This window comes from Astyanax mexicanus, chromosome 2 (genome assembly GCF_023375975.1).
Source record: "Astyanax mexicanus isolate ESR-SI-001 chromosome 2, AstMex3_surface, whole genome shotgun sequence".
NCBI lineage: Eukaryota > Metazoa > Chordata > Actinopteri > Characiformes > Acestrorhamphidae > Astyanax > Astyanax mexicanus.
The window spans coordinates 12,511,441-12,537,409 of record NC_064409.1 but is presented as its reverse complement, the minus strand read 5'-3'; the positions used below and the strand labels follow the sequence as shown (position 1 = coordinate 12,537,409).

Genomic DNA, 25,969 nt, shown 5'->3' with positions numbered 1-25,969 from the left:
TTACAGAGACATTAGTATTTATTTCAATACATGTGTACTACAAAAACATGTTTCTGCACACATAACCATTGACCATTTCACAGTGGCAGCCTCGATTGCTTTATTTGATGTACACTCAAGCTTAAAGAGTAAGATTTACATTTTGGAGGCTTAATATGCTAAACTGACACAAACATTTGTCTTCATTTAAAGACAAAAAAACATTTGACAAACAAATGCATAATATTGTGGTGTATGCACGGCTCAGTAAAAAGCTCTTACAGTGAAGATGGGGGATGGACATAAAGTTGAGGTTATATAGCTATAGCTATAGCTTTAGGGGCACAATATGCCCGAATCCAATCCCTAAACATCACTCGCCTTTTATAAGTGTGTGAAAACCTACATTAGAGCAAAGATTTAGACCTTGTGCAGGGCTTAAGGGTTTTAGTTGAGATACACAAGCAAGTGTCGTCTGCTACATAAATGCAGGGTCACTGAAAGACACGGTCACAGCAAAGTCCTCCTTGTAGATGTCCCAGGTTTTGGACTTACGTGGGTTGTCCAGTTCCTCCCTTGACAGATAGAGCCTGTTTTGGGACCAAAGCATTATAGATTGCATTCAAGCAGCAGTCCATATGATTTTTCGTTTTACATTGAAAGCAGTAATGTTACTAAACTGAGAGGGGACAAAATATCAAAATATTCTAATTAATGAATTAAGTGGCCTGGCATTTTTATATATAAAATCTAAAACCTGGTAGGTAAACAAAGCCAGTGTCTGCTTCTGAGGACAATGGACAGCAAAAACCTCACCTGTTGTTCTCTACAAATGAAGTGTTGAACCAGAAATAGAAAGGATAGTCCTCATACCCCTTTGGAAGACCCTGGGCATAGAGAACAATAGAGAAAAAACATTTTGCCAAACAACTGGAAAAAACGATGTCCATAAAATCATTCTTACGTTACAATAGATTGGGAACTTACAGCCCTGGATTCAAACATGACCTTAACATCACCACAAACCACTGGCCCTTCCTGAAAGCTGATCACCACGGCATTGTTTTCAGTATCTGGGAACAGCTGGTAAAATATGAGAACACAGTATATGAGCGAACAGTAAAATAAACACAAAGGAACATAAGACAAACATCTGAAAGACCTTTCCCAACAATTACAATGTGATTTATGTTTTTAGTGGGCTGCTACTGTCTTTAAAGGTTCAATATTATGAGCTTATTGAATATTTAAAAGTTGTTCTTTAGTACATATTTAAAATATGATTTGGGGTTAAGATGATACCGATTCACAAACACTTTCACTAGTGTATGTATGTACAAAATCTTTTAATAGTGTATGTAAGGCTGTTTTTTCACACTATAGTTTGTTTGCTCTGGTCCAAGTCAGGTAATTAATTGATTCTCTTGGAGCATTTCCCTCATGGTTTGTTGTTTTAACAGAGGATAAAATTCAAGCTCACCAAAATGAGTCACAACAATCTTTGTAATCTCTTTGGTTGTTGGTCAGAGCTGTCTTGGCTGGGAGCAAGAAAGTAAACAGATTTCTGTGCAGTTTAACATGGAACAACAGCAGAGGTGGCATGTGTTCATTTGACTGACTCCACATCTTAAAACTGACAGAGTATGCTTGACAGATGGGTTGGATCAAGTTCAGATCATGTTCACATCACAAACCAACCAATTCAGAGTTCAGACCAACAGTTCTCAGCAGTCTCATTGCAGTTGTGATTACTGTGCTCATCCATGTCCAAACAAACAGCACTACACGTAAATATGAACAGTTTATTTTGACAAATAAAAAAAGTAGGTGTGAAATCACCCTAAACTACTAAATCATTTAGGGGTTGTGGGATTAGCCCACTTCACATGTCTGTTCTGGATATGCCATATAGCTCTGGTTTTAATTAGGAAACCACTGTGTTTAAGGTTCACAGTTTTTCACTTTTTTGTACTGAAACTATTCTTGTCATTTGACTATGAGGAAGTAAATACAGTTTTATACTGTAGAAAACCTTTAAAAGTTAGCTTACCCTACAGTTCGTCTGCGTGGCACAGACACACTGGAACACCTGCTCTCTTTTCACTATGATCCGCACCTTCAGATCACTGCCATTGCCCTTTCCCACACCTGCACAACAAACACAGCAATGCCCAGGAGCATTAAATTACATAACCAATATACATAACAGTGCAGTCACTCTGAAAGGAGCAGACTGACTGCAGATTTTAATTGGAACTACACAGGAAACAGCCCCTAAACATACACTGTCCCCCAAAAGTACTTGATAAGTCAGTCTCATTTCTTTATTTCTGCTTTAGACTGAAAACAAATTGGGTTTGACATTAAAAGATGAATAGGAGACAAAAGGTCAACAATTCAGCTTTTGTCCGAACTTACCAATTTGTCTTCAATATTCATCTTTAAATTATATTTTTGTTACACCAAAATGTTTTCACTAGAGCAGAAGAAAAAAAATCAATTGGCCTCAGTGTTTCATACTTTTGTAGGAGAGTGCAGACATACAGCTCTGGGGGAAAAAAAAAAACTTAAAAATCAAATTGAAAACCTCTGGAATATAATCAAGAGGAAGATGGATAATCTCAAGCCATCAAACCAAACTGAACTGCTTGAATTTTTGCACCAGGAATGGCATAAACTTATCCAAAAGCAGTGTGTAAGACTGGTGGAGGAGAACATGCCAAGATGCATGAAAACCATTTTTTTCCCCAGAGCTGTATGTTTAACTACTTGATCTCAGTCTTCAACTGAGCACAGCAGAAACTAAAGGAGCAGTTCTGACACACTGAATATATACATACACATTCACCTCACCTCAGGAGAAATACAGTACCTGCGCACTCTCAAACTAAACGCTGTCAATCAACCATGTACACACCATCGTACCCGTGCGCCCTGTTGCAACAGAAAAAAACAGTTCTCAAGCTGACTTGATTCGAAATGCTTTGATAAAGGGCCCTCATCAAATATTACATTACAAACACATTTTCTTTTAACTTAAATTCAGCTGGTCAGCCATTGTGTGTTTGTTTCTTTAGTCTGGCACCCCTGCCGTCTATGAGACTACATACGTAAGAAGAAGAAGAGGACAGCCGGGCATAAGCATAAACAGTGTACAATATGAAAAATAAAATACAGCGTCTACTGTCGAAATTTACTAAACCTCATGCGATTATTAAAAGATCTTAAAATTGTACAACATTCTACATCTATATTTGGTACAAAATATATTTGGCTCATTGTTAAACGGGTTACCAGAGTAACCACTCGACAACCACCTTAAAGACCCTAGCAACCATCTGGAATACAACTGCACAGAAATCAGCTAGGAACACAACACAGTAGCCATGTAGCAGCACCTTAGCAGGAAGTGGGAACCATTTCAGCAGTGATTATTATTAGTACTGTATCTTTAACATTGAATTCCATTTAATTAACTGTGTTCTGTGTCCATGGTTTGGTTTCCCAAACAGAGATTAAGCCTTTCATTTGTAGCAGAGATGGAGAGACAATAAAAACAGAAAGACAGTAAAATTAATCAAAATCTTGATTAAATACTTTTGCTAGTTTTAGTTTCCTCACTGTTTCCCCTGATTGTTGCAGTCACCAGGAAAGTCATGTGTGAACTGTATACCTAAAGTCTTACACACCTGCCTAAAACAACTCTCTCAAACAGAATTGCTTTAGGTTTCTTCAGGTTTATGACCCCCCGTGTAACACTTCTCTATAAAAAGTACAGAAGTACAAACTGTAGCTATGCAACAAACATTTTCTGCTTTTATGGAGAGTAAAATATTGGTCACACAATTCAAGTCAAGTCAATTCGTAAGCAAATCTATTTGAGACAACTAACTGCAGTTAGAAGTGACTGCATATTGATTTTTGCCCAGGACTAACAAAGTGGCTATAAGTGTCCAGCAGATTTTGGCTGGATCACCCACGGAGTTAAGCTGCAGAGCAAACTTCAGACACCCAACATAAACCCTATTGTGAAGCGATTAGCTTTATCTATGGAGTAATGCATTTTTTCTTCATGACATCAGGAAAATACAGTATTCTTTGCTTAAATGACTCAGGTGGGAGCAGCTAATCATTTTACATATTGCATTCCCCATCAAAAACATGTGATAAGAATACTATAACCAACTTACAATAAATACAGAAATACAGTAACATGTTCATAACAAACAGCTCTAGAAAAAAATAAAGAGACCACTTTAGTTTCTGAATCAAGTTTCTCAGATTTTGCAATTTATAGGTATATGTTTAAGTAAAATGAATATTGCTGTTTTATTTTATAAACTATGGACAACATTTCTCCCAAATTCCAAATAAAAATATTTTAATTTAGAGCATTTATTTGCAGAAAATTATAAACAGCTGAAATACCAAAAAAAGATGCAGTTCAGCTTTGTTTGTTGTTTGATGGCTTGTGATCATCCATCTTCCTCTTGATTATATTCAATTTGGTAAAAATTGGTAAAATCAAAGAAATTGATCATTTTTAAGTGGTCTCTATTTTTTTCAGAGCTGTATGTAGGCAACAGGCTATGCTACACAATCACTTGCCTTAAGCTGAGAGAAGCTCTGCACCTCTGAGGAGTCATGTGGTTCACCTTCTGAATTTGACTGCTGTATAAAGCATGCACCTGAGATTTGCTATACCCTGACATATCCGTGCCATGAAGGAAGAAAAAAAAAAAAAACCTCCTCAGCTAAAATGAATAAGTGAATCCAGTTTGGATATGGCTTTAGACATTCAGCTGAACAATTATGGTGATGGGTTAACCTAAAAATCAAATCAAATACATATAGAAAACATTGATGATGTCTTTAAATCAGTGAAAACTTCAGCATCACCTTTGCCTCCTTTGCAGTGGATGGCAATGACATTCCCTCAAACTGGCAGTGTAGTTCAACATGTCACTGAGAACACAATAACACAAAGTTCAATATGTGAATAAGAGCTTAGGTTCTCTGCCCAAACCCAACCCAAGGTCTGACCTGGCTCGAGATTTCCCACCACTTTCCTCAGGTTCCTTGGGCTAAAGAAAATAATATAGTTATAAGTTATTTTCATTTTATATAAAGCTATGAATCAAAATATAGCAGAAACAAATCAAACTGTTTTTAAAAAAAAGTTGCACAAGTGCAAAGTGCACACTGTCCATATTACGCACTTCACCTGCCGCTGCGCTTTCCTCCAAATGTGCTGCTTGGCAATGCTGCATCAGCAGCAGCTCGAAAAGAAGCGGTGGCTGACGTCACATGTATCGGAGAAAGAGTGTGCTAGTCTTCATCCTCCTGGTGTGTTGGGGCATTACTAGTGATAGGGGGAGTCCTAACGAGTGGGTTGGCTGTGTAAATTGGGGAGAAAATGGGAAAGAAATATAAATAAAATTATAAAATAATTTATTTTATTTTCTTAAACCATGTTATATTATACTAGATTAGAGGAAAGTCATTCAGACATTGTTGTAGCCTAATGTTTAGGCCTTTGGATCATTGTTTGCATTGTTCATGTTATAATCTTTTGGAGATCTGTTCCTAATAATTAATAATATTTTTCTTAAATAATAGGTCTTATTCATTCTTCACTCATTCTAAACAGAACGAAAATGTTTTTTAAAAGCTCAGTTTTAATGCTCTACTTACTCAAAAAATGTCAGGTTTAATTCGGGCTTTGGCTCAAAATGACAGTGTATGGGGCAGGTTGGGTCGAGCTCTAATGTGAATCCTTATACTGCATTCCATCTGAAGTAGGAATTCAGAATTGGAAATTTCCAAGTTCTAAGTAGAACATTTTAACTGGAATAAACCCACAAGTTCAGAACGCAAGATGGCTGCACCAAACATCAACAGTAGTAAAAGCAGTAGTATTTTACGTTTCATTAGCACGTCTAGCTGTTCATGTTTCCATTGTGTGTGTGAATGTGCGTCTGGTATCGCTGACAATGCAAAAAATTATAACCTGGGACACATAATGTGGGACATTTTTTGGTTACATTTGCTATAAAACACTGGTACATGATTAATAATTAAGTTGTAGTAAACATGAAAGTCTTTAGCTTATTTTATAATTCCCTCTGGAAAAAAAGAAAACAAGGGTAAAATATGTATACACATGTAGATTACAAATAGTGTTAACCTATACATTTAAATTATTTTCTGTGCCTTTTCTATGCTTTCGCAGCACATTTTAATGACCATAGCGTGTTTAAAACATCAGAGTAGACAAGAATGTATATCAAAACTGATTATAGTAGGCCTATATTTACATTAAATATATTTAAATAATTAAAAAAAAAACATTTATTTAAGCAATGCTAAGACACAATCTTCAATAATAAAATGTGTCAAATTCTGAGCGCTCCATAATGTAGGGCTAAATTACTTCACTCTGCACTGATGTATTAATCAGCTCAGGCCCATTTTAAACACTGATAAACATTTCTAATGTTTAACCTGTAAACAGTATTTCACACTTTCATCAAACATGATATAGAATCTTCTGTTTAAAACTTTGAACAGAATCAATTTTTAAATAAACTAATTTGGCATATATCTGGCTGTCAGGGAATATGTTTAGGTTGTGTCTATATTGTGTAGATTCTTTATTTTTTTAACAGCTTTTAAATGCATCTGTTTAAATGTTGCCTTCTTGTCACCATTACTGGTAATTTACTTGCATATATAACCAATATGCTTCCCAAAGAGTGGAAGAGAGCAAGAGCTTAATTACAGCCTAAACACCTAGATTTTTCTCTGTGAATTTACAGTTATATTTCATCTGAAACTCCAATCAAGTTATCAAATTATTTTTTAAATAGCTTTTCTCAGTCGATAAACAGAGTCGATAAACGGAGTCGATAAACGGAGTCAATAAATGGAAACACAAAGATCACAAAGAGTAAATTTGACTTTGACTTTGTTTTTTTTTTTGTTTTTTGTTTTTCCAAAACTTATCCAGGCCTGAAAATGACTATTTTCAAGTTCCTTGACTTTTCCAGGTTTTTCATGATCTAACTTACTGCAGAGATTGTAAACTCTGTAATGATCGGGATGCTTTGTGTCCAGAAATATGGCAGCTTCCTAAATACAGCAAATTGTAACATTGTTACATAAAAATCTGTTTAAATCAATAATTCAGCTAAAATAATTGCCTTCTACAGACTTTTCAGTTTTATTTTATTTTCTTAATTGTTAAGCTTACTTTTATGGGATTTCTGTAGAGTGCCTGCTTTCCAGGTGAGGGAAAAGACACTGCAAAAACATTAACTATTGGATCCCAAACCAAAAGCAGAAAATCTAGATTAAAATAAGATTACATAATTAGGTAAAGCATCCCAACCTGTGACATAGGTGAGATCCAAATCAAATCCATCCTTTTTGTTACCGCCTTTTGTTCTCAGATACCTGCAAGATTCACAAATGCCACAAATCGGCATACAAACAGTAACTTGGGTGTATTTTAAAAGGTTTTTATGGATTTTAATAATTTTCCAACCTATTTCTAAATACATCAAAATGTTTATTTTTTTTATTTAATTCTCTCTGAATCATGATGAAATAATCAAACTGTAATTAAGTTTAACATTTCATTAGAATCTATATGAATAATTGATATAATTTAATTAAAATAAAAGAATGATGGCCAGCACCCATTTAGATCCTCACCTTTCTTCTAGTGACCTTCTCCAGATCTTTCTTCTGAGAGGCCAGACGAAAGACACGCACCAGGATAACTATCCTCAAAGCCCTCAGGAAGCTCACCACCCTGTTAATGATAGAGAAAATCACATGAATAGCTAAGAAAGAACAACATGTAGATGAATAGTTTACCACATCATCTGAACACAGCATTTGTTCTTTGCATTGTATGATAATTTAATGATGAATGGACTAATCTGCGTCATGAAGTAGCTCCGTAAGTTAGCAAACTAACTTACATAGCTAAGCTGTTTTGGTTCTACTGTCCCCAAACGCCCCATAAACTCGAGCCACGAGACTCATATAGCTTTCATTGCCAAGATTTGACCTGCTATCACTAAAGATTAATAAGATAAATACACGTTAGCCCTGTAAATCCACCTAACGTGCAAATGATCTTAACGCCAGCAAACGCAAACTTCTCCTCTGTCTCTGTTTATACAGCGATGGTTTCGGTTTAAACCTGGGTTTGTTGTGCTGGATATTTGCTGCAATATTATGAACTGAGATCAACCAGTGCTAACCAGTGACTTTAAAAAACAAATAAACACAGCTGTTACTGGACTGAAGGGGTTTTAAATATATTGTAGCGTCCGCCTGGACTCTGAAAGAAGGACCGAGTAGGCAGTTTAAGTCGCTTTATTGACTTAACTTAGAACACAGGTTGCTGTAGGCCGCAACCACGCCGAAAAATTAGTGTTGTGTCGTACATGAACGATTTGTTCAAATGAACGAATCATTTCAGTGAACGAACTGAATCCAATCACTTCCCCAGCTGATTCGTTCATTTCTCAGTTCAGTAGTTAAGCTCAGCAGCGACCCCACAGGCCGGCAGGGGAACTGCTGTGTGGTCTGTGAATCACTGAATCACCGGCGAATCTGGTGGCGGAGACTCTCATTGCGAGGAAACTTGCTCAATGCTCAGTGATTCCTTCACTCACTGAACTGTTATCAGGGCTGGTGCTCTCGTTCACTCAGTGATTCGGTCACTCACTGAACTGTTATCAGGGCTGGCGCTCTCGAGAAAGAAAAACAAGGTTGAGGCCTGGTAATAGTAATAATAATGTATATTGTTATCGTGGTTATTTTTTTATAATATTATTACTATTAGTAATAATAGTTGTATAACAAGCATATTCATAACCAATAGACAAAGTTTCTGAAGTAAAGGGCATAAGGCCACCTTTATCATGATGATCCTGTTTGGATTTAATTTGTTCTGCACCCACAACAGTGAGCGTATGGATGTGTCTTTGTTTTATTTATATGTATTTATTTTAGTTTCTTGACCTTTTGTTTTGCACTACAGTTACGCTATTTATTTTCAATTTGATTGCACATTGAAGTTGATACTTTCTTCTGAATGTAAATTTTTTTATGTTAATTTTGCTCTTAATGTAATATCTATGTTGCAGAAGTTCATACTTATTTTTTGTATTATGTTATTTGTAATGTGATTTATATATATAAATCACATTACAAATAACATAATAAGAAAAGTCTCCCGTTTTTTTTACAAGTGTTGTAAAAATATATATAAATAACAAATATTGAAATATGTAACTAAATGTTGGGTTTATTATACGATATCGACCTTTCCGTCTCCCATCTTTTTAGTGAACTTATTCTAATGGTTCAGTTCATCTAAAAGAGCTGTTATGCCCATCACTACGAAAAATAACAAAAGGCTAGTGCTAACTGGTTAACTCTAGCTCTCACTCTCAGCACACACTCACGAGCAGCTCTTCTCTCTCTCTCTCCCTTCACACACACACACACGCGCGCGCTTTCCTGCTCTGCCCCTCCCCCTACCCCAATCACAAGCCCAGCACAGAACAGAACAGTGAATTCACAGTGAACAGAATATAAAAGCAGCTTCGCTACAATATAGCTAATTGTTAAGAATTTAAAGATTAGGCTCCTGAAAGCCAGTAATGTTGACCCTGCTAAAAAGTCCAGCTCAAAATCAGAAGAAAACATTCCCTATACTCCCTATATTTAACGATCTAGCCTCCCAGTATAAAGTACGTTTTTTCTGCTTTTGAGATGGATTATTTAGTAGAGAGTGTAAATCTGTACTGCAGTAAAAGTGTGTAGTTTCATAAACTTGGCTCGACCTAAATTTGGCTCACTATCTTTATAGGTCAGTTGCTTTAAAACAAAGTAATGTTAGCATAATGTAATGGAAGTGTGACTATTTTCACCGGGTAAAAGAAGCTTTTTTTTAACACAGGGGGACTAATTTCATCCCTTAATTTAAAACGTCACAGTGCTCCAGCATGTTTCCTAACAAAAATAAAGTGAACATGACTTTTATTAGGGATGTTTTAGTTGTTAAGATTAGAATTTGCTCACTCATACATAACTCTACAGACCCATCACAATGTTTGAGTTTTGTTCCACAATAACATCATCGTAATTATCTGGTTCTTCCTCTGCAAAAAAAAAAAGAAACAAAATTCTTAATGACTGATATTGGTCATTTCATCTGATATCTTTCTCTTTTAAATTGCTAGCTTTATACATGGGAAAGTTGAAGAAATATATATATATATATTTTTCTGCAGAGATGCAAATAGGCATTAGTGATAAGGACAGATAAAAAAAAACTGAAGCACACCTGCTGCACAGTCAGATGTTTGTCCAGCAAAAATGACATCATAACTTAACTGCATTTCCTCATTATCTGCTTTACCTAAAACATATTAGAATAAACTGATATTACTAATATGTATTTTCAGTTGGCTTTTTATTTCATTTACATATATTTTAGTCCTAAAAACATAATTTTATCTTCACATGTGTAAGTGTGTAACATTATTCAGTGGGAAGAAAAGATAGATAAATTGGTGTAATTTATTAACAAAGGAAGAAAATCTACAAAAAAAACACTACTAAAACATAACAATATGAAAAGAGAGTTATCTGACAAGTATTTGATTAACTGCTACATTATTTCTGTAAAGACCAGACATTTCTGCTTTGAGAGAAAAAAAAACATTTTACTCTTACTTTCAGTTGAGACAGTAATTCTTTTAGGGATGAGCCTGGTGTCAATCTCCTCATAGACAGGCTCAGCTGAAGTCTTCCTCCTCTTAGAGATCACTGTGAGAGAGACAGAGAGAAACATGGAGTCAGTTCAGTAGAAGAGAAGACTGATGACAGATTGAAGTACTAATGATGATTAGAGAAAGTACAGAAAGTGGATTGTAGATGATCTCTGAATCCCCCTACCTCTCCTGAGCACTCTGTTCTGATAAAACAGCACAACCAGAAGCACTAAGGCCAGGAAGAGCACAGATCCCAGAACCAGGAGAGACACTGGATAGATGGAGGGAACAGCTGGTGGAGGAGTTTGTGGAAGTATGATTCTTCTTGTCTGTGGTTGAGAATCTAAAAAACAAATATACAAAATGTATAGACAATTTATACATGAACACAGTCCTTTTATTGGATGTGAATAATTTTGTGATGAATATTATGGAAGATGACATATGAAATGTCTATAAACACAGAATGATCTAGACAGACTGGTGCAAAGCACATACAGACTCTCACTATTGTTACTTTCTATCCTTCCCAAAAACATTACAATTATTAAATGATGGAAACCAAATGTGTGTGACCAACATTATGATCAACAATAGTTACCGAAGTTGCTATCAAGCCTGTTTACAATGGAGAAAAGTGGTCCCTGACCTTGCAAGACAAAATGTCCCATCTGTCCTCTTTTATTATTTAAAGGCAAAGTATGATACAGGAAGCCTAGTGAGTGAGCATAAAATAACAATGTGATGTAAGTATTTTTCTCAAGCATGTGTAAAGTTTCTGTAACAGTTAGGAGGCAAATATATTCAGTTGTGTCTGTTCCTCTGACCTCCACAAGTGACTCCAGCACTGTGGGAGCAGTCAGTGTGGTTCTTCAGGGAATGAGGACAGTCCCACAGGTGAATCTCATTCCCTCTACACTTCACTCTGTTCATCCAGATAGTTCCTCCACCAGAACCATCAGCAGCTCTTCTATTAGCACTCAGCGCCGGCCCACAACCCAGCTGCCTGCAGATCACCTGAGCATCCCTGATGTCCCAGAGATCACCACATACAGACCCCCATGTTTTATTATGATACACCTGCAGCCATCCAGAACAGCTTCCTACTCCTCCCCTCAGCCTCAGAGGAATGTGCTCTACAAACACACCACAGAGGGAAAAAAATGATAATCCATCAAAGTCTTACAAACATTTACAACAGTCGTATATACTGTATGATGAAATATGTTCTTATAGAGATGTGGTAAACCACAAAAAAGCATTGTAAGATGAAAAATATATACAAGCAGAAGAGAGCAGGAGAAAAAAAACCAGAAGTAGCCATAGTAAAAAAAAAAACACTTACCTTGTTTTACCGTTTTAGTTGAAACAGTTGATTTTTTTAAACTAATATTTTTTTAAAATAAGATATTGCTTCTAATAGAGAGTAGTTTGTCTGTCTTCAGCAAGCTGTCTGTTACACCTGTTATTTCCACCACTAGGGCTGTGCCATATCGTATCAAACGCAAAAAACGATACTATACCCTGAAATATCGTGCCATATCACCCACCCCTAATTATCACTGCAGGGCACCACTGGGGTTGCTGTTTTTATCAGTCCAATATTATTCATTTTACTTTAATCCTCGATTATATAGAGTGCATTAATAGTATCATGACTTTCTTGATCACTGATGTCTGTTACCATCTGATAAAAAGTCTTGTATTTTTTTATATCGTAGTTTGGGGGGGGTGCCATATCATATGCAAAAACAGAATTTAATTTTTATTTTGTTTCAGTAGTGTATTTTTAAAATAATATCTTTAATTCAGTGTTTTGTCATATCACCAAGAGTACTGTTATCGCGATAAATGCCATGAAATATCGTGATATTGTTTTAGGGCCATATTACCCACCCCCATCCACCACACCTGTCCTGTCTACACCTGAATTCCTCAGACTTACATAGACACTCTGATGGACTCCATTACCCAGAATCCCTCTCTAAACCTTTGTTAAAAATATCACTGTAGAAGTGTTATCTAAAATATGTTAAAGTGCAAAAAAATATGCAAACTACAAATAAAACAGTGCGAGCAAAGACAAGAATTGTTTATTAGTGAAAGCATGCTGGCAGAACATGCAGTCAAAAAGAAAGAAAATGTAGTTTATCAAAGACATGATCATTTTGATAATGATAAGTTTTCTTACTTGAGCACGGTCTCTCATGAGGAGATGAATCACACAGCCAATTTGTCAAATCTAGTGTATTTCCATTCTCTGTGGTAGGACAAAAAATCAAATATTATGAAATTCCAATTACAAACTACATTAGTTCTAGCATTCTTTAAAGTCTTTAACACCTCATCATATCTGCTACCTGAGCTGGTAATGCAAGCAACCTCATTGCGATTATCACACCTGTTCTCCCCCCAGGAAGAAGATGGACAGTGCCACAGAGTGGAGTCATGTTTCCTACATTTTACATTATCCAGCCAGTTAGGAGCTGATTCCACTCTTGCTTTAGACCAAGACTCACTGCCAGTTCTTCCACAGTTCAGCTCTCGACAGATCAATTTTGCCGTTTCATCAGTCATCCCATTTACACACACATTCCCCCAGGTTCCATTATATAACACCTCCAGATTCCCCTCACAGCCCTCAGTCAGTCTGATCTCTTTATACTCTGGCGGGAGAAAGATAGCTAGCTAGTTATGCACATTGATTTAAACGTGCAAAAGTTTCTTCTTTAATTATTCAAAATGTACCTCCAGTTGTACATAGATAAGGCATTGGTACTTGATTACAAGATCATTACAAACTGAGCAATTCAAGATACGAAGTACCTGAGCACACGACTCCTACATCATCCTTGTGTCCACATTCATCCTCTCCACACAGCTGATATCTGCAGTTCCACAGAGACACCTCGTTCCCCTCACACTCCACCTCATTCAGCCAAATGGGTCCAGTTCCAGATCCAAACCGGGCTGGTACCGGTACTGGAGCACTGAGGGCCACTCCACACTGCAGCTGTCTGCAGACCACCTGCGCATCCTCAATATCCCACAATTCATCACTCACTGTCCCCCATGATCCACTGTGGAAAACCTCCAGCCTTACTGCACAGTCTCCCCCAGAACCAACCAGCCTGATGAAGCTGTGGACTGTGTTAGATGTACCTAAAATTTACACAAATACAAAAGATGTTTTCAAACTCCTTTCACAAGATATGTGTTGTGTATATGTACTCATATTTGCCAAATAATTATTCTCAAATGTTCAAAAATATGGATAATAGAGGCACTTTTGCATGTTATCATACATACAAATAAAATTATACATATATTAACTGTGCAATGCTTACCAGAGCAGGTGATGTAGAGCTGTACTGTGGAGCTGCAGTTAACTGCTTGTGAGCTGCTGCAGTTCCTCAGATGAGCTTCACTCCCAGAGCAGTTGAAACCCGTCACACACATGTAGCTGTGTTCAGGACTGGATGAAGAGGAGCTGGAGATGTTGAGTACAGAACCACAGCCCAGCTGTCTGCAGACCACAGAGGCCTCAGACTCACTCCAGGAGTCCTGCAGAACTCTCCTCCAGTCCTGCCTGAAGAACACCTCCACCTCCCCCTCACACTACATCCCTCCAGACAACCGCACTCCTCCCTCATGAGACGCCAGAGAAGAACCTGAAGAGAAAAAAAAATATTACTTAGCTTAAAATGAGGGAGTAATAAACTTTCAGTTATTTATTATACTGCAACTGTAAGATCTCACCACTACAGATAACTCCAGCATCCTGTTTATGAGAGCATGCAGTTCGACTCCATGATGAAATGGGACATTTTAACAGGTGTGTTTCGTTTCCCTGACAATCAAACACATCAGCCCAGATCCGGCCACTCCCCTCCCCAAACCAGTCTGACCCCAACACAGCCACAGAACTCCCACACTTCAGCTGAGCACAGAGGACGCTGGCAGCTCTCATATCCCAGCTTACATCACACACTGTACCCCACTCACTGAGGTACTGGAGCTCCACTCGACCAGAACAGGAATCTGAGCCGTTCATCAGCCGAGCCTGAGTGTGACCTGAATTTACAGAGGAAAAATAGTAGGCTACAATAATACAATACAATAATAAAAAAAATACAGTAATTACAAACTAATTGCTCACAGTTTAGTACTAATCTAAATCTTTTACAAACATACTTCATCATACCAGAGCATCTTAGTCCCACATCCTTGTTGTGAGAGCAGTTGGGTTTCAAGGAAGGAGATGTCTGGCAGAGGTACATATGAGATTCGTTTCCTCTACACTGAAGCTCCTCTGACCACATCTGACCCTCTGCTCTACCAAAAGCAGCTGCTCCCAGAACCTCCACAGGAGAACCACAGCCCAGCTCCCAGCTACACACAACCTCTGCATCCTGCTGGTTAAAGTCAGCATCACACACTGGAAGCCAAGAATTCCGATGAAGCTTCTCTACTCTCCCAGAGCATGCGTGAGGACCACCAACAAGTCTTCGCTTGTCACCTACAGTATAGTATTTGTGTACATTGATCATCAAAAAACACTGCACCCAGAAGAAAGCATCAGATTACAAGGCTAGTCAGAAGAAAGATGTGCTATGCCATGGCTAAACACATTGACAGGTCAATCCACTAATCCACTAAAAAGTGCTGGATACTGTTGGACCCACGATACCACATCGCAAAATCACATTAGTGAAAGCACATGTAATGCCACACATCTGACATGTTGCATTACACACTGTATGTGTAGTTCCTTAAATATTACTCATCTTAGTCTAAATGAAATAATTTATTATTCCTCACACTGCTTGTAAATCAATGGTAGACATTAAAAAAAAAAAAAAACATACTTGTAGTTTTAGATAAAAAAATAACCAAAAACAATTCAACATAGTCAAAGTCTAAACATTTTTTCATATGTATAAAACTTTTGCTTTTTGACTTCTCTGCAGCACTCCTTGTAAACTTAAAAAGTCTGGTTAGCCCTCAAGGACATAAATGACAAATCAAATTAAAGGTTTCTTAATGTTTTAATGTCTTAATATCTTTTTTCATAATATTGTGCAATACAGAAATCAATCAAACTGGTGGATTTGTGTCTCCGTCACCTGTCTGTTATCTGAATTTGGTGGATGTGTGTTTTTGTCAGTGTTTTGTGTGAAATTGACAAAAGGAAGTGAAATACCTACCAGAACATGCCAGTCCCACATCATTATCATGGGAGCAGTTGTGTTTGAGTGAAGATGATTTTGGACAGAAGTGAATCTGAGATTCGTTTCCTCTACACTGAAGCTCCTCTGACCACACCTGACCCTCCACTCTACCAAAAGCAGCTGCTCCCAGAACCTCCACAGGAGAACCACAGCCCAGCTCTCGACACACAACCTCTGCATCCTGCTGGTCAAAGTCAGAATCACACACTGTGACCCAGCTCTCTCCATGAAGAACCTCCACTCTCCCAGAGCAGTGAGAACCTCCAACCAGCCTGACTCCTAGGTATGATCAAAATATAATAAACATTATGCAGTGGGTTAAAAGGTTTTTTGATTACAGAAGTTCATATTTAGTTTTTAGTGTAACTCACTTGAACAGATGACTCCAGCATCTTTAGGATGATTACAGTTATGTTTACCCCATCCTGCTGATTTACAGTTCTTTAGTATGGATTCTGATTCTCTACACTCCACATTATCCATCCAGATTGGTCCTGATCCTGATCCAAAGTAAGCACCACTAAGTGCATCTACAGCCTCTCCACAGCCCAGCTCTCTACACACCACTGCATCATCCATCATATCCCAGTTATCATCACACACTGTTCCCCACTGTCCTTTATGAAGAACCTCCACTCTCCCAGCACAGCGACTCCCACCATCCACCAACCTCACACTTTCTAAAGAGCAGAAAGAGAAAGATTGCATGCACAACAAACATCATTTTGCATCTTTTAAAATGTGGTAAAACTTCATTTTAATGCTATTCACATGTGCTATATTCCAGCATGCACAAAAATGGACTATATCAATAAAAGAATTAAGAAGAATATGTTTCATGAAGTACATTATACACTGACCACTAAGAAAAGAACATCTTTTCATCAAGACTCTAAAAAGAAAAAATAAATAAAATACGTAGCTCTCACCAGAACACACCAGTCCCACATCATTATCATGGGAGCAGTTGTGTTTGAGTGAAGATGATTTTGGACAGAAGTGAATCTGAGATTCAGTTCCTCTACACTGAAGCTCCTCTGACCACACCTGACCCTCCCCTCTACCAAAAGCAGCTGCTCCCAGAACCTCCACAGGAGAACCACAGCCCAGCTCTCGACACACAACCTCTGCACCCTGCTGGTCAAAGTCAGCATCACACACTGTGACCCAGCTCTCTCCATGAAGAACCTCCACTCTCCCAGAGCAGCGAGATCTGCCCACCAATCTGACCCCTAAATTAGTTTATAAGAGAAAGAGAACATGTACATTAACATTAACACACAGCATCAAGTACTTGGAAACCTTAAGAAGTTCCACAGGGTTCTACTGTAGGACCGATGAAACTGATATTAGTGAAGAACTGATGACAGTGAAAAACTGCAGTGTGGGCTTACACATGGAGTCAATTAACAGTTTAAGCACTAAACACAAACAAATGTACTAATTAACTGCTTAAAATATATAAAGATAAAAACTCTGGCCATGTACCACTGAACTAAGGTGTAACTATAATTAACTAAAAAATATTAACGCCTGTTTCTTTGTGAATGGGACTTCTGCATGGAAAACCATTATTTTCTACCAGAAAGGAAAGATTACAAAAATGTATTTCTCCATCATGCCTACAGCAATAGTCTTTCTATAATTAAGTATTGTCTTATAGTGAAAATCACTTTTCATCTCCATATAATAATTTGCTTTTTTAATAATTTGACTTAGTATATCAAGTTATTACCTACATTTAAGTACTAGTAAGACCCGGTAAGTATTTTGTATGTGCTAGATCATACAGAGAAATCACACTGTAAGTTATGGGAACTTAAGCTCTAAAACACAGGCTGTATTATAAGTGTTAACTAGGTTTATTACAGCTTACAGTTTTCTTCTATACAGTAATTTGCCACATTATTTTTTAAACGCAAAACCAGGTCTGAGATTGAGCAAACAGTGACTGATCTAGTGGTCTTAACCAAATAAAAGTGGGTTAATATAGGTGAAAGTAGGTCATGATTATGGCAGATTAGGAAGAAATGCTATAATAAATAAATTGTGCACAACTGATATACATTCCAACGACAAGTATTTTAAGATTTAGGAGAGCTCACCTGAACAGATGACTCCAGCAAGTCGATTACAAATTTGTTCCACCCATCCAGCCGATCTACAGTGCTTCACTGAAGACTCTGATCCACTACAGTTCACATCATCCATCCAGGCTGATCTTGGCCCAAACTGAACATTTTTAAATACAGCCTCCCCACAGCCCAGCTCTCTACACACCACTGCAGCATCTCTTATATCCCAGTTTTTACCACACACTGATCTCCATGTTGTGTTATAAAAAAACTCCACTCTCCCAGCACAGCGATGGCCACCATCCACCAACCTCACACTGTCTGCACAACAGAGAGAGAGAGAGGAACAGATGTAGAAATCTGAAAAATCAGACTAAATCAAAATAAATACATAAAAATATTTAGCTCTCACCAGCACACACCAGTCCCACATAATTATCATGGGAGCAGTTGTGTTTGAGTGAAGATGATTTTGGACAGAAGTGTCCTCTGGCCACACCTGACCCTTCCCTCTACCAAAAGCAGCTGCTCCCAGAACCTCCACAGGAGAACCACAGCCCAGCTCTCGACACACAACCTCTGCATCCTGCTGGTTAAAGTCAGCATCACACACTGTGGCCCAGCTCTCTCCATGAAGAACCTCCACTCTCCCAGAGCAGCGAGAACCTAAAACCAGCCTGGCTCCTAAAATATCACAAGAGCATAAACAATGAGATAACAACAGGATTTGATAAATGAAAGTCAGACAGCACAGACACAAAATGTAACTATTCAATACAGTGCACATATTATATGAACATAGTGTACCTTGCCTGAACAGATGACTCCAGAATTGTGGGTTTCATTGCAGTCATGTTTACCCCATACTGGTGATCTACAGTTCTTCAGTCTAGACTCTGATCCACTACAGTCCACATCATCCATGCAGATTGGTCCTGATCCAAAATGAGATTTGCCCAGTGCATCTACAGCTTCTCCACAGCCCAGCTCTCTACACACCACTGCAGCATCACTCATATCCCAGTCATCACCACACTGTTCCCCACTGCCCTCTATGAAGAACCTCCACTCTCCCAGCACAGCGACTGCCACCATCCACCAACCTCACACTGCCTGTACAACAGACAAGGAATAAAGAAAGAAAGAAGCGAATAAAAAAAGAAATAATAATAGGTCTATGCTTCTTCAGCGTCGCAAGGTTATTTAACATAATTCTGCACAGATTTCGCTAATTCAAACAGCCCGAAAATGTTTTAAATAGCTCAATTTTAACGCTCTAATTACTAAAAAAATGGCTCGGGTTCAGAATGACAGTTTATGGCTCAGGTCGGGTCTGCCTCGGGCAGAAAGTGCATGGATTTGGGCCGGGTCGGGCTGGATTTTTGGGCCCGATCTAAGCTCTACCGCTCCACACACTGCAGGCTTTTTGCAGCGGGGGAGCCATACACTTTTACAAAAACACAGTTAACTCTGGACTGGAAATATTCCGCTGTTTTAATCTTTCCAGACCTTGTCTCACCCCTAGGCTATTTTAATTAAGTTTTTCCAATAGCAAACTATTTAAAGTTGGTTTATTTAACGTTATATAATATTTACATTCTTCATGCTGATGCTAAGCTAATGGTGGGAATACACATTCATTGAACTCTAGACGAGAAATATGTGCAGTTTTAATCTTGCAAGGTTTTTTTTAAATCGCTAGGCTTTTTTATTGAATTTTTCCAACAACAAACTATTTAAAATTGGCTTATTTACATAATATTTACATGTAAGTTACTTAACGTTACTTCTAATGCTAATATAATGCGGGGATACACTTTTAACACCTGACCAGAAATATGTGCAGTATTTTAACAAAACAATTTCAACAACAAGTTGGCTTATTTATATGAAATGTACATATAACGTTAACTTTATTCTTCACACGAACACTGAGCTAATGCTAAGCTAACAGCGCTAAGCTTACACCTGAGGAAAAATATTGTGCTGTTTTAATTTTCTCACACTTCGTCATTAAGCTATTTTATCTAGGTTTTTCCCACAAAAAACTATTTCAAATTAGCTTATTCATAAGACAAGTTTTAAAAATCTGCTCATTTTCAAATGCAATTCATATTACATTTAAACTATGGCAATGTTTAGCTATCCTTAGACAACTAACGTTAGCTAACTACCTAGAAAGAGAGTCAAGGCCAGCACGTGCAGGTGGTGTAAGACACTACAAATACATACATGATCATAAAATAAAGGACCTGGTCGAACTTACCTTATATCTTAGTAGCACAACAAGTCCTGAGGTGAGCTGAGCTGAGCCTAAATGAGCTGTGCTTCCGCAGCAACTAAAAATGTGCTGCTTGGCGCGTTGTGGAGTTTGGGTTGTGATTATAGACTGTATAAAAGTATGGACTGGACGGTCCCCATTTACTCTCATTAAGGCGATTTAAAGCCAAAATATGGCCGAAATGGAAGCTGCCATCTTGCCTGCGCTTGCAGGGGCAGTAGATGCCATAGACTGCAAGTACGTCTCGCTGCAGCCTGTAGGAAGGCGGAGTTGGACATCCAACTCCGCCCACATCCAACTCCGCCCACATGTGCTCTTGTACGCCAACCCCCCTACTTTTTTGTTCAAGAAGCACTGTGTGCCACGTGAAATACGCATATAACGCCGATGTTGCGCTAAATTTACGCATATCTTGTGAGTAGTTCCACCACGTAGCCTTGGCTACAGCACTACACATGCTGTAGTGTAATGCACAGATATCACAAAAAATAGGCTATATATACAGTACCAGCCAAAAGTTTGGAAACACTTTCTCATTCATTTTTGGTTTAACATTGTAAATAAAGTAATACATAAGGAATCATGTGAACTTAAAAGTGTATGATTTTATTGTTTTTCTTATATGGCATGCTGCTAACTTGTGGTTTATGAGGCTGGTAACTCATTCTGTGTAACAGAGGGAACTCTTGCTCTTCTTTTTCATCACGTGTGCCATTTCTCCTTTATTTTATACAATAAGCAAATAATTGCATACAACGATTTGCTGTTTCCAAAAGATCAATTGCCTCTGTCCTGTATATCACAATACATTATACATTAATCTGTCCCACTCACCAGCAGAGTAAGCCATTATTTCACTGCATTAATCCTTACATTTAAATTTGTTAAACTAGTTGCCAGAGTGTGTAGATTTTATAAATTTATTTTAGACTGGTAAATATCTCCAGAATTATTGATTAGCTATCATAGGAATCATTATTTACTTATTATATAAAGTTAAAACTTACGATATACAGTTTTTGGTTATGTTCCATATGAAATAAAGAGCACATTATCAATCATGGCTTTGCACTGGTAGAGGCTGGTCAAAGGGTGCATCTGATTATTAAAGTGTTTGATTGTTAGATCACACCTGTTCTCTGTACTGTAATGCTCTATACTTCATATTACAGATAGACAGTGCTTCTTATCACCACTCAGCAGGGGGAAGGCTATTTGTGTCATAGGCATAGCTAATATATAATAATGATATTAGAAGTAATTCTGCATCTTCACTGTCAACAGGGTGCTGAAAATATTACAGATGAGAATGACACAGCTGCACTGTATAGCATACAATTTAGGACCACCACAGAGCAGCTATTATGTGGCTTGTTGGTTATTCACAACACTACAGTGACACTGACATAGTGGTGTTAAGAGCTGTGTTGGTATGAGTGGATCCGACAAATTAGTGCCTCTGGAGAATTTAAACACCTCATTGTCACTACTGGACAGGAAATGCTCCATCAACCAGCATCATGTGGGCAGCGTCCTGTATTCAGCATCAAGTAGGCAGCATCCCATGCGCACTGATGAAGAATTTGCAGATTTGCAACAAACTGTGCAGCAACAGATTTAAAGATTCTGTCTCTGACTTTTCACTCACAATGTAAAGCAGCTGTTGGTAGAAGTGTCTAATAGAGTGAACAGTGTTTTATACATATTGTATATTATACACCAGTAAACCATTATGCAACTAAAGTGTCCTAGATGCTAATTGGAGCTAAAAAAAAGAATAATAGAAGCAGAAACAAGCAGGTGGTAATAATGGTATGCTGGATAGTGTATAACGATAGAGTACAATATATCAAATGCTGTGGTTTCAGAAATTAAAATATCATATGTATACATAGCTATTTTGTCAATAATAATAATAATAATAATAATAATAATAATAATAATAATAATAATGATATCCCTCTCCTGCTTCTCCTCTCCCAATTTTGTATGGCTGACAGTAGTTCCCAGGGAAATTAACTCCATTTACAAACACTTTGTCCAAGCTAATACAATATCTTTATTGGCATTTATTGGCACACTAGCCTTTAAAATGTTTGGTTACATGCTTTGGTCAAACAAATACAGAAGTCTTTATTTAAAAATGCAACACCCAGCCACTCACACAACCAGCCACTCACACACCCAGCCACTCACACACCCAGCCATTCATGAAGCTGGCTGCAGAATCCAGGGTGCTCGTTTTCGCTGTAAAATGCCACAAGCTCCCCTCGTCTCCCATGCCCAACGTAGCCTGTAATATAAGTAAAAACACACACTTTCACAAAGTAACAATCTCCCAAGCCCCAATACCTTAAATATATTGACTTACCAATTTCTGACCTCTGGAAAAAATTATCAAAATTTATTTAGAACAAACATACCCAGTATGTAGTCTTTATAAGTTTCTTGACAGTTCTGGCAGCACTGCAGTTCGTACATCCTGCGAAACTCGTCTTTACATGCAGCACTGTGATGTTTTCATGGCACTACACCTGTAGGTTTAAAAAAATCAAGAATTTTAAAATGATTTCAAAATCAGTGAGTGTAATTCCTTTTCTAAGGGAAAACAAACATCTTAACTGTACTGAAATATCATGCTTACTGTCAAGCCACTCGAAATGTGCCCGGGCCCGGAATGATTGTTGTCCAAACAATGTCCCGGAAGAGACGACAAACCAGTGACAGCTTTAAAAAAGCTTTGTCACCCTCATCCAGAACTGTATCTATGAGAATAAGGGGCATCTGTGAAAAACATTATAGAAGCATGTAGATTTTGATTCATGAAAATTATAGTAATTGAAAAAAATGACCAGATAACATTCTAAGGCTGCAACCAATTACTATTTTGGTATTCTATTAATCTGAGTTGGCACTTATTATTTCAATCATATCCCCAATCTCTGATTACTGTAGGAATGGCTAGCATTTTTGCCTGAAGACTGTAGTCAGCGTCATTCTGTTGACTAATCTCTGCCTTAACGTAACAAAACAGCTCTCTGCTTTTCTATCCCTTTAAAATGATAGCTCTCCAATAGCTTATGGGCTTCAAATGCCCTTGAAATGACTAGTCAACACTAGGTCAAGTTGAAATTTCAAATAATGTCAACTTATCTTTTCAGCCCAATTCAGACTTTTGAAAACAAACCACAACAGTGAAACATTTTAAATGGCCCAGTTAAATTAACCCGAAATAAAAAACACACATCCACACCCTCACACCTGTTCAAAGGAGACGTTGCCCATTCTATCTCCTTCATCAGTCACACGTTCAACACGCTGAACTTTCCTGAGAGAAAATATAATAATTAATATAATTAATACCATGCACAGAGGAAGCAAGACCAGAACTGGGAGGTGTATCAGGAGTAGCTGGCAGAGGGGGAGCTGGACGTGCATCAGAAGTAGCAACAGTCTGTGGATTAAACACTTCTGCTATAATGGTCTTGGTTGCACTGCTGCACAGAGATACATGATGTCTGAACTGGTCTTTGCATAGTATTGTATGGCTGCAATAGACACAATAAAAGTGTGCTGTAGGTGTGCAGTTTAGAGATGAAGGAAACTGTAAGACCAAAATGCACACAACATGCAATTAAGCCTATAAATATTAATATTCTTCAACTCATTATCAATTGAGTGTAAGATGTAAGTGCATTTGTTGATTCAAGATATTACATTTACATGTTTATTTGTTATAGCCAATAAAATCAATATCTCTCTCTCTGTTTAAAGAAATACTTCCCCATACCGTTATTCTCGACTGCTTGTTTGATATGGTTTTGTAGATGTAGGGTGTTATTAAATCGCTGGTCAGTGTCAAAACTGAAGCAGGGGCATTTGAAAACACCACACTGGCCAAACCGTGAAGGGTCAGGAGTGGCCTGGACATGTGTTGGATGCTGTAAAACAGAAAGCAACAAAACACAACATGAGCTTACAATTACTATATCGGTGCACATTAATTGTAACTACATTCAGTACAAAGGTAATAAATGTGCATCGACTTAACCCTCCTGTTACGTTACGGGTCAAATTGATCCATTTAGTAAGATAGTAAAAGTATTTTTTCTGTATGAAACGTCTTCAGCTTGCCTTTATTTGTATAATTAACATATAACATGAAAATGGTTAATTTCATATTTGCAACAACCCCCTGCAAAAACTAAAACGAAATTGTAATGTTATGTTTCATTTATATGTAAAAATATTGTGTTGGTCGTTTAAAAGTAACAAAGTAGTAAAACAAAAAAAAAATGTAAGATTTTTTAAAATGGAAAAACAAGTGAATTATCCTAATTGAACTATTACCTCTATTGTACACTATTGTACTAAATGTTGATAGAACAATCAGCAATGGAGTTAGTTATTAAATATTTACTCTTCTGGTTAGGATTATTTTGGTTTCAGAAATATTTTGGATAATTAAAAATGAACCAGGTCAAAATAACCCGGGAATACCATTGCTATTCCTGACAAATTAAATAGGAGGATTAAGCATTGATATCTTCAAATATTTATTTGTATGACTAAGACTTTGAACCAATTTTAGTTAGCTAGATTATCTTGCTATCTATTTAGCCAATTAACTTCTTGTATAGACAGTTTAAACAGTTTTTTAGGTTAGCTGATTATAACCCCTAGCTATGCCTTAAAAACAAAACTGATACCTAGCTCACTACTAGCTATGAGAGTTTATCTGTGATACCATTAATTGGTAGCATTTTAGCCCATAAAACAGAAGGTAAGATAACTAAAGTTTGAATTAGACAAGACTGGGTGCAATTCTGCATTAGAATCCATCAAAAAAAAAAAAAACGGCAATATGACTAGCTATTATAGTGCCCTTATAGTTCCGTAGCTCTTCGCCATCTACGCCCTCGGAAAAGACGAAGTAGTTAACTATATCAATATAGCTAACTTCAGGCCACAGCTTCATGTTATCTACCCACTCTGAGAGCGTGGAAGGGTGGGGCACTGTTAAATCACAGTCACCACAACGTTTTAATACGCCCGTACTATGCAACCACCTAGTATTCTTGGCCATGTTTTTTTTAATAAAGCAGCAACGAACGTTCACTTTCGCTCATAATGTAAACACTCTAACCGGAAACCACAAACCGGCTTCAGCTACGAATCATGGGAAAGGTTAAAGTTCAGGAAAATCGTGAATATAGCTGGACAGAGCATCGTCTCTTAAAAGTGAAGCCACCACAGGTCGGGCGCCCCCTGCTGTTCGGCTGCAGAAAGCTGTGTAACTCCACCCATTCCCATAGGTTTCAATGGCAAAACAGACAACTTTCAATCACGTTTTTTTCTAATATACTGTAATTCTACCTCCATTATTTAAATGCAGCAGCTAGTGTAACCTCTGCTTATATTGTCAAATTTTTATATCCCCACAGAATTCGGTTTTTAAAACGTTATTCAGCTCTATTCAAAAAAGGTGTGGTTATGGTAAAAGGGCTGCTTATGGGCGGGACCAATAACAGACCGTCAGCTCCGCTCCGCCCCGCTCTGCAGTCTGTGACCGCGAGGCAGCCCTCGGGGGCGGGGTTATTTAAA

At 37.7% G+C, this 25,969-nt stretch overlaps 2 protein-coding genes and 1 long non-coding RNA gene across 7 annotated transcripts; all 3 read right to left on the bottom strand.

Moving 5' to 3' along the window:
* Positions 1–14,385, bottom strand: LOC125793110 (scavenger receptor cysteine-rich type 1 protein M130-like). The gene is made up of 19 exons (XM_049473388.1): positions 14,126–14,385; positions 13,605–13,940; positions 13,139–13,444; positions 12,970–13,038; positions 11,606–11,914; positions 11,428–11,493; positions 10,963–11,121; positions 10,741–10,833; positions 10,349–10,423; positions 10,104–10,163; positions 7,696–7,795; positions 7,370–7,434; positions 5,199–5,375; positions 4,879–5,063; positions 2,852–2,913; positions 2,030–2,127; positions 967–1,062; positions 796–866; positions 1–569 (listed from the first exon to the last, which is right to left on the bottom strand). The coding sequence occupies exons 1-11, from the start codon at positions 14,235–14,237 to the stop codon at positions 7,788–7,790; spliced, it is 1,593 nt and encodes a 530-aa protein (XP_049329345.1). The 5' UTR covers positions 14,238–14,385; the 3' UTR covers positions 1–569; positions 796–866; positions 967–1,062; positions 2,030–2,127; positions 2,852–2,913; positions 4,879–5,063; positions 5,199–5,375; positions 7,370–7,434; positions 7,696–7,787.
* On the bottom strand, positions 14,322–20,601 carry LOC111190921 (deleted in malignant brain tumors 1 protein). 4 transcript variants are annotated; one of them, XM_049473370.1, is made up of 9 exons: positions 20,351–20,599; positions 18,897–19,197; positions 18,584–18,768; positions 16,939–17,056; positions 16,381–16,689; positions 15,986–16,288; positions 14,983–15,297; positions 14,538–14,852; positions 14,322–14,449 (listed from the first exon to the last, which is right to left on the bottom strand). In XM_049473370.1, the coding sequence occupies exons 2-9, from the start codon at positions 19,177–19,179 to the stop codon at positions 14,397–14,399; spliced, it is 1,881 nt and encodes a 626-aa protein (XP_049329327.1). In that variant the 5' UTR covers positions 19,180–19,197; positions 20,351–20,599; the 3' UTR covers positions 14,322–14,396. The 4 variants fall into 4 exon arrangements, with proteins under 4 accessions (XP_049329327.1, XP_049329336.1, XP_049329331.1 ...); XM_049473374.1 differs by having other exon boundaries at positions 14,360–14,449; positions 14,784–14,852; XM_049473379.1 differs by lacking the exon at positions 14,983–15,297 and having other exon boundaries at positions 20,351–20,601.
* A 1,799-nt stretch (positions 20,602–22,400) lies between these two features.
* On the bottom strand, positions 22,401–24,639 carry LOC111197624 (uncharacterized). 2 transcript variants are annotated; one of them, XR_007432699.1, is made up of 5 exons: positions 24,156–24,639; positions 23,627–23,693; positions 23,010–23,149; positions 22,789–22,899; positions 22,401–22,658 (listed from the first exon to the last, which is right to left on the bottom strand). It is a non-coding gene; the product is annotated as an uncharacterized LOC111197624 (long non-coding RNA). The 2 variants fall into 2 exon arrangements; XR_007432697.1 differs by having other exon boundaries at positions 23,010–23,130; positions 24,156–24,635.
* Positions 24,640–25,969: the final 1,330 nt, after the last annotated feature.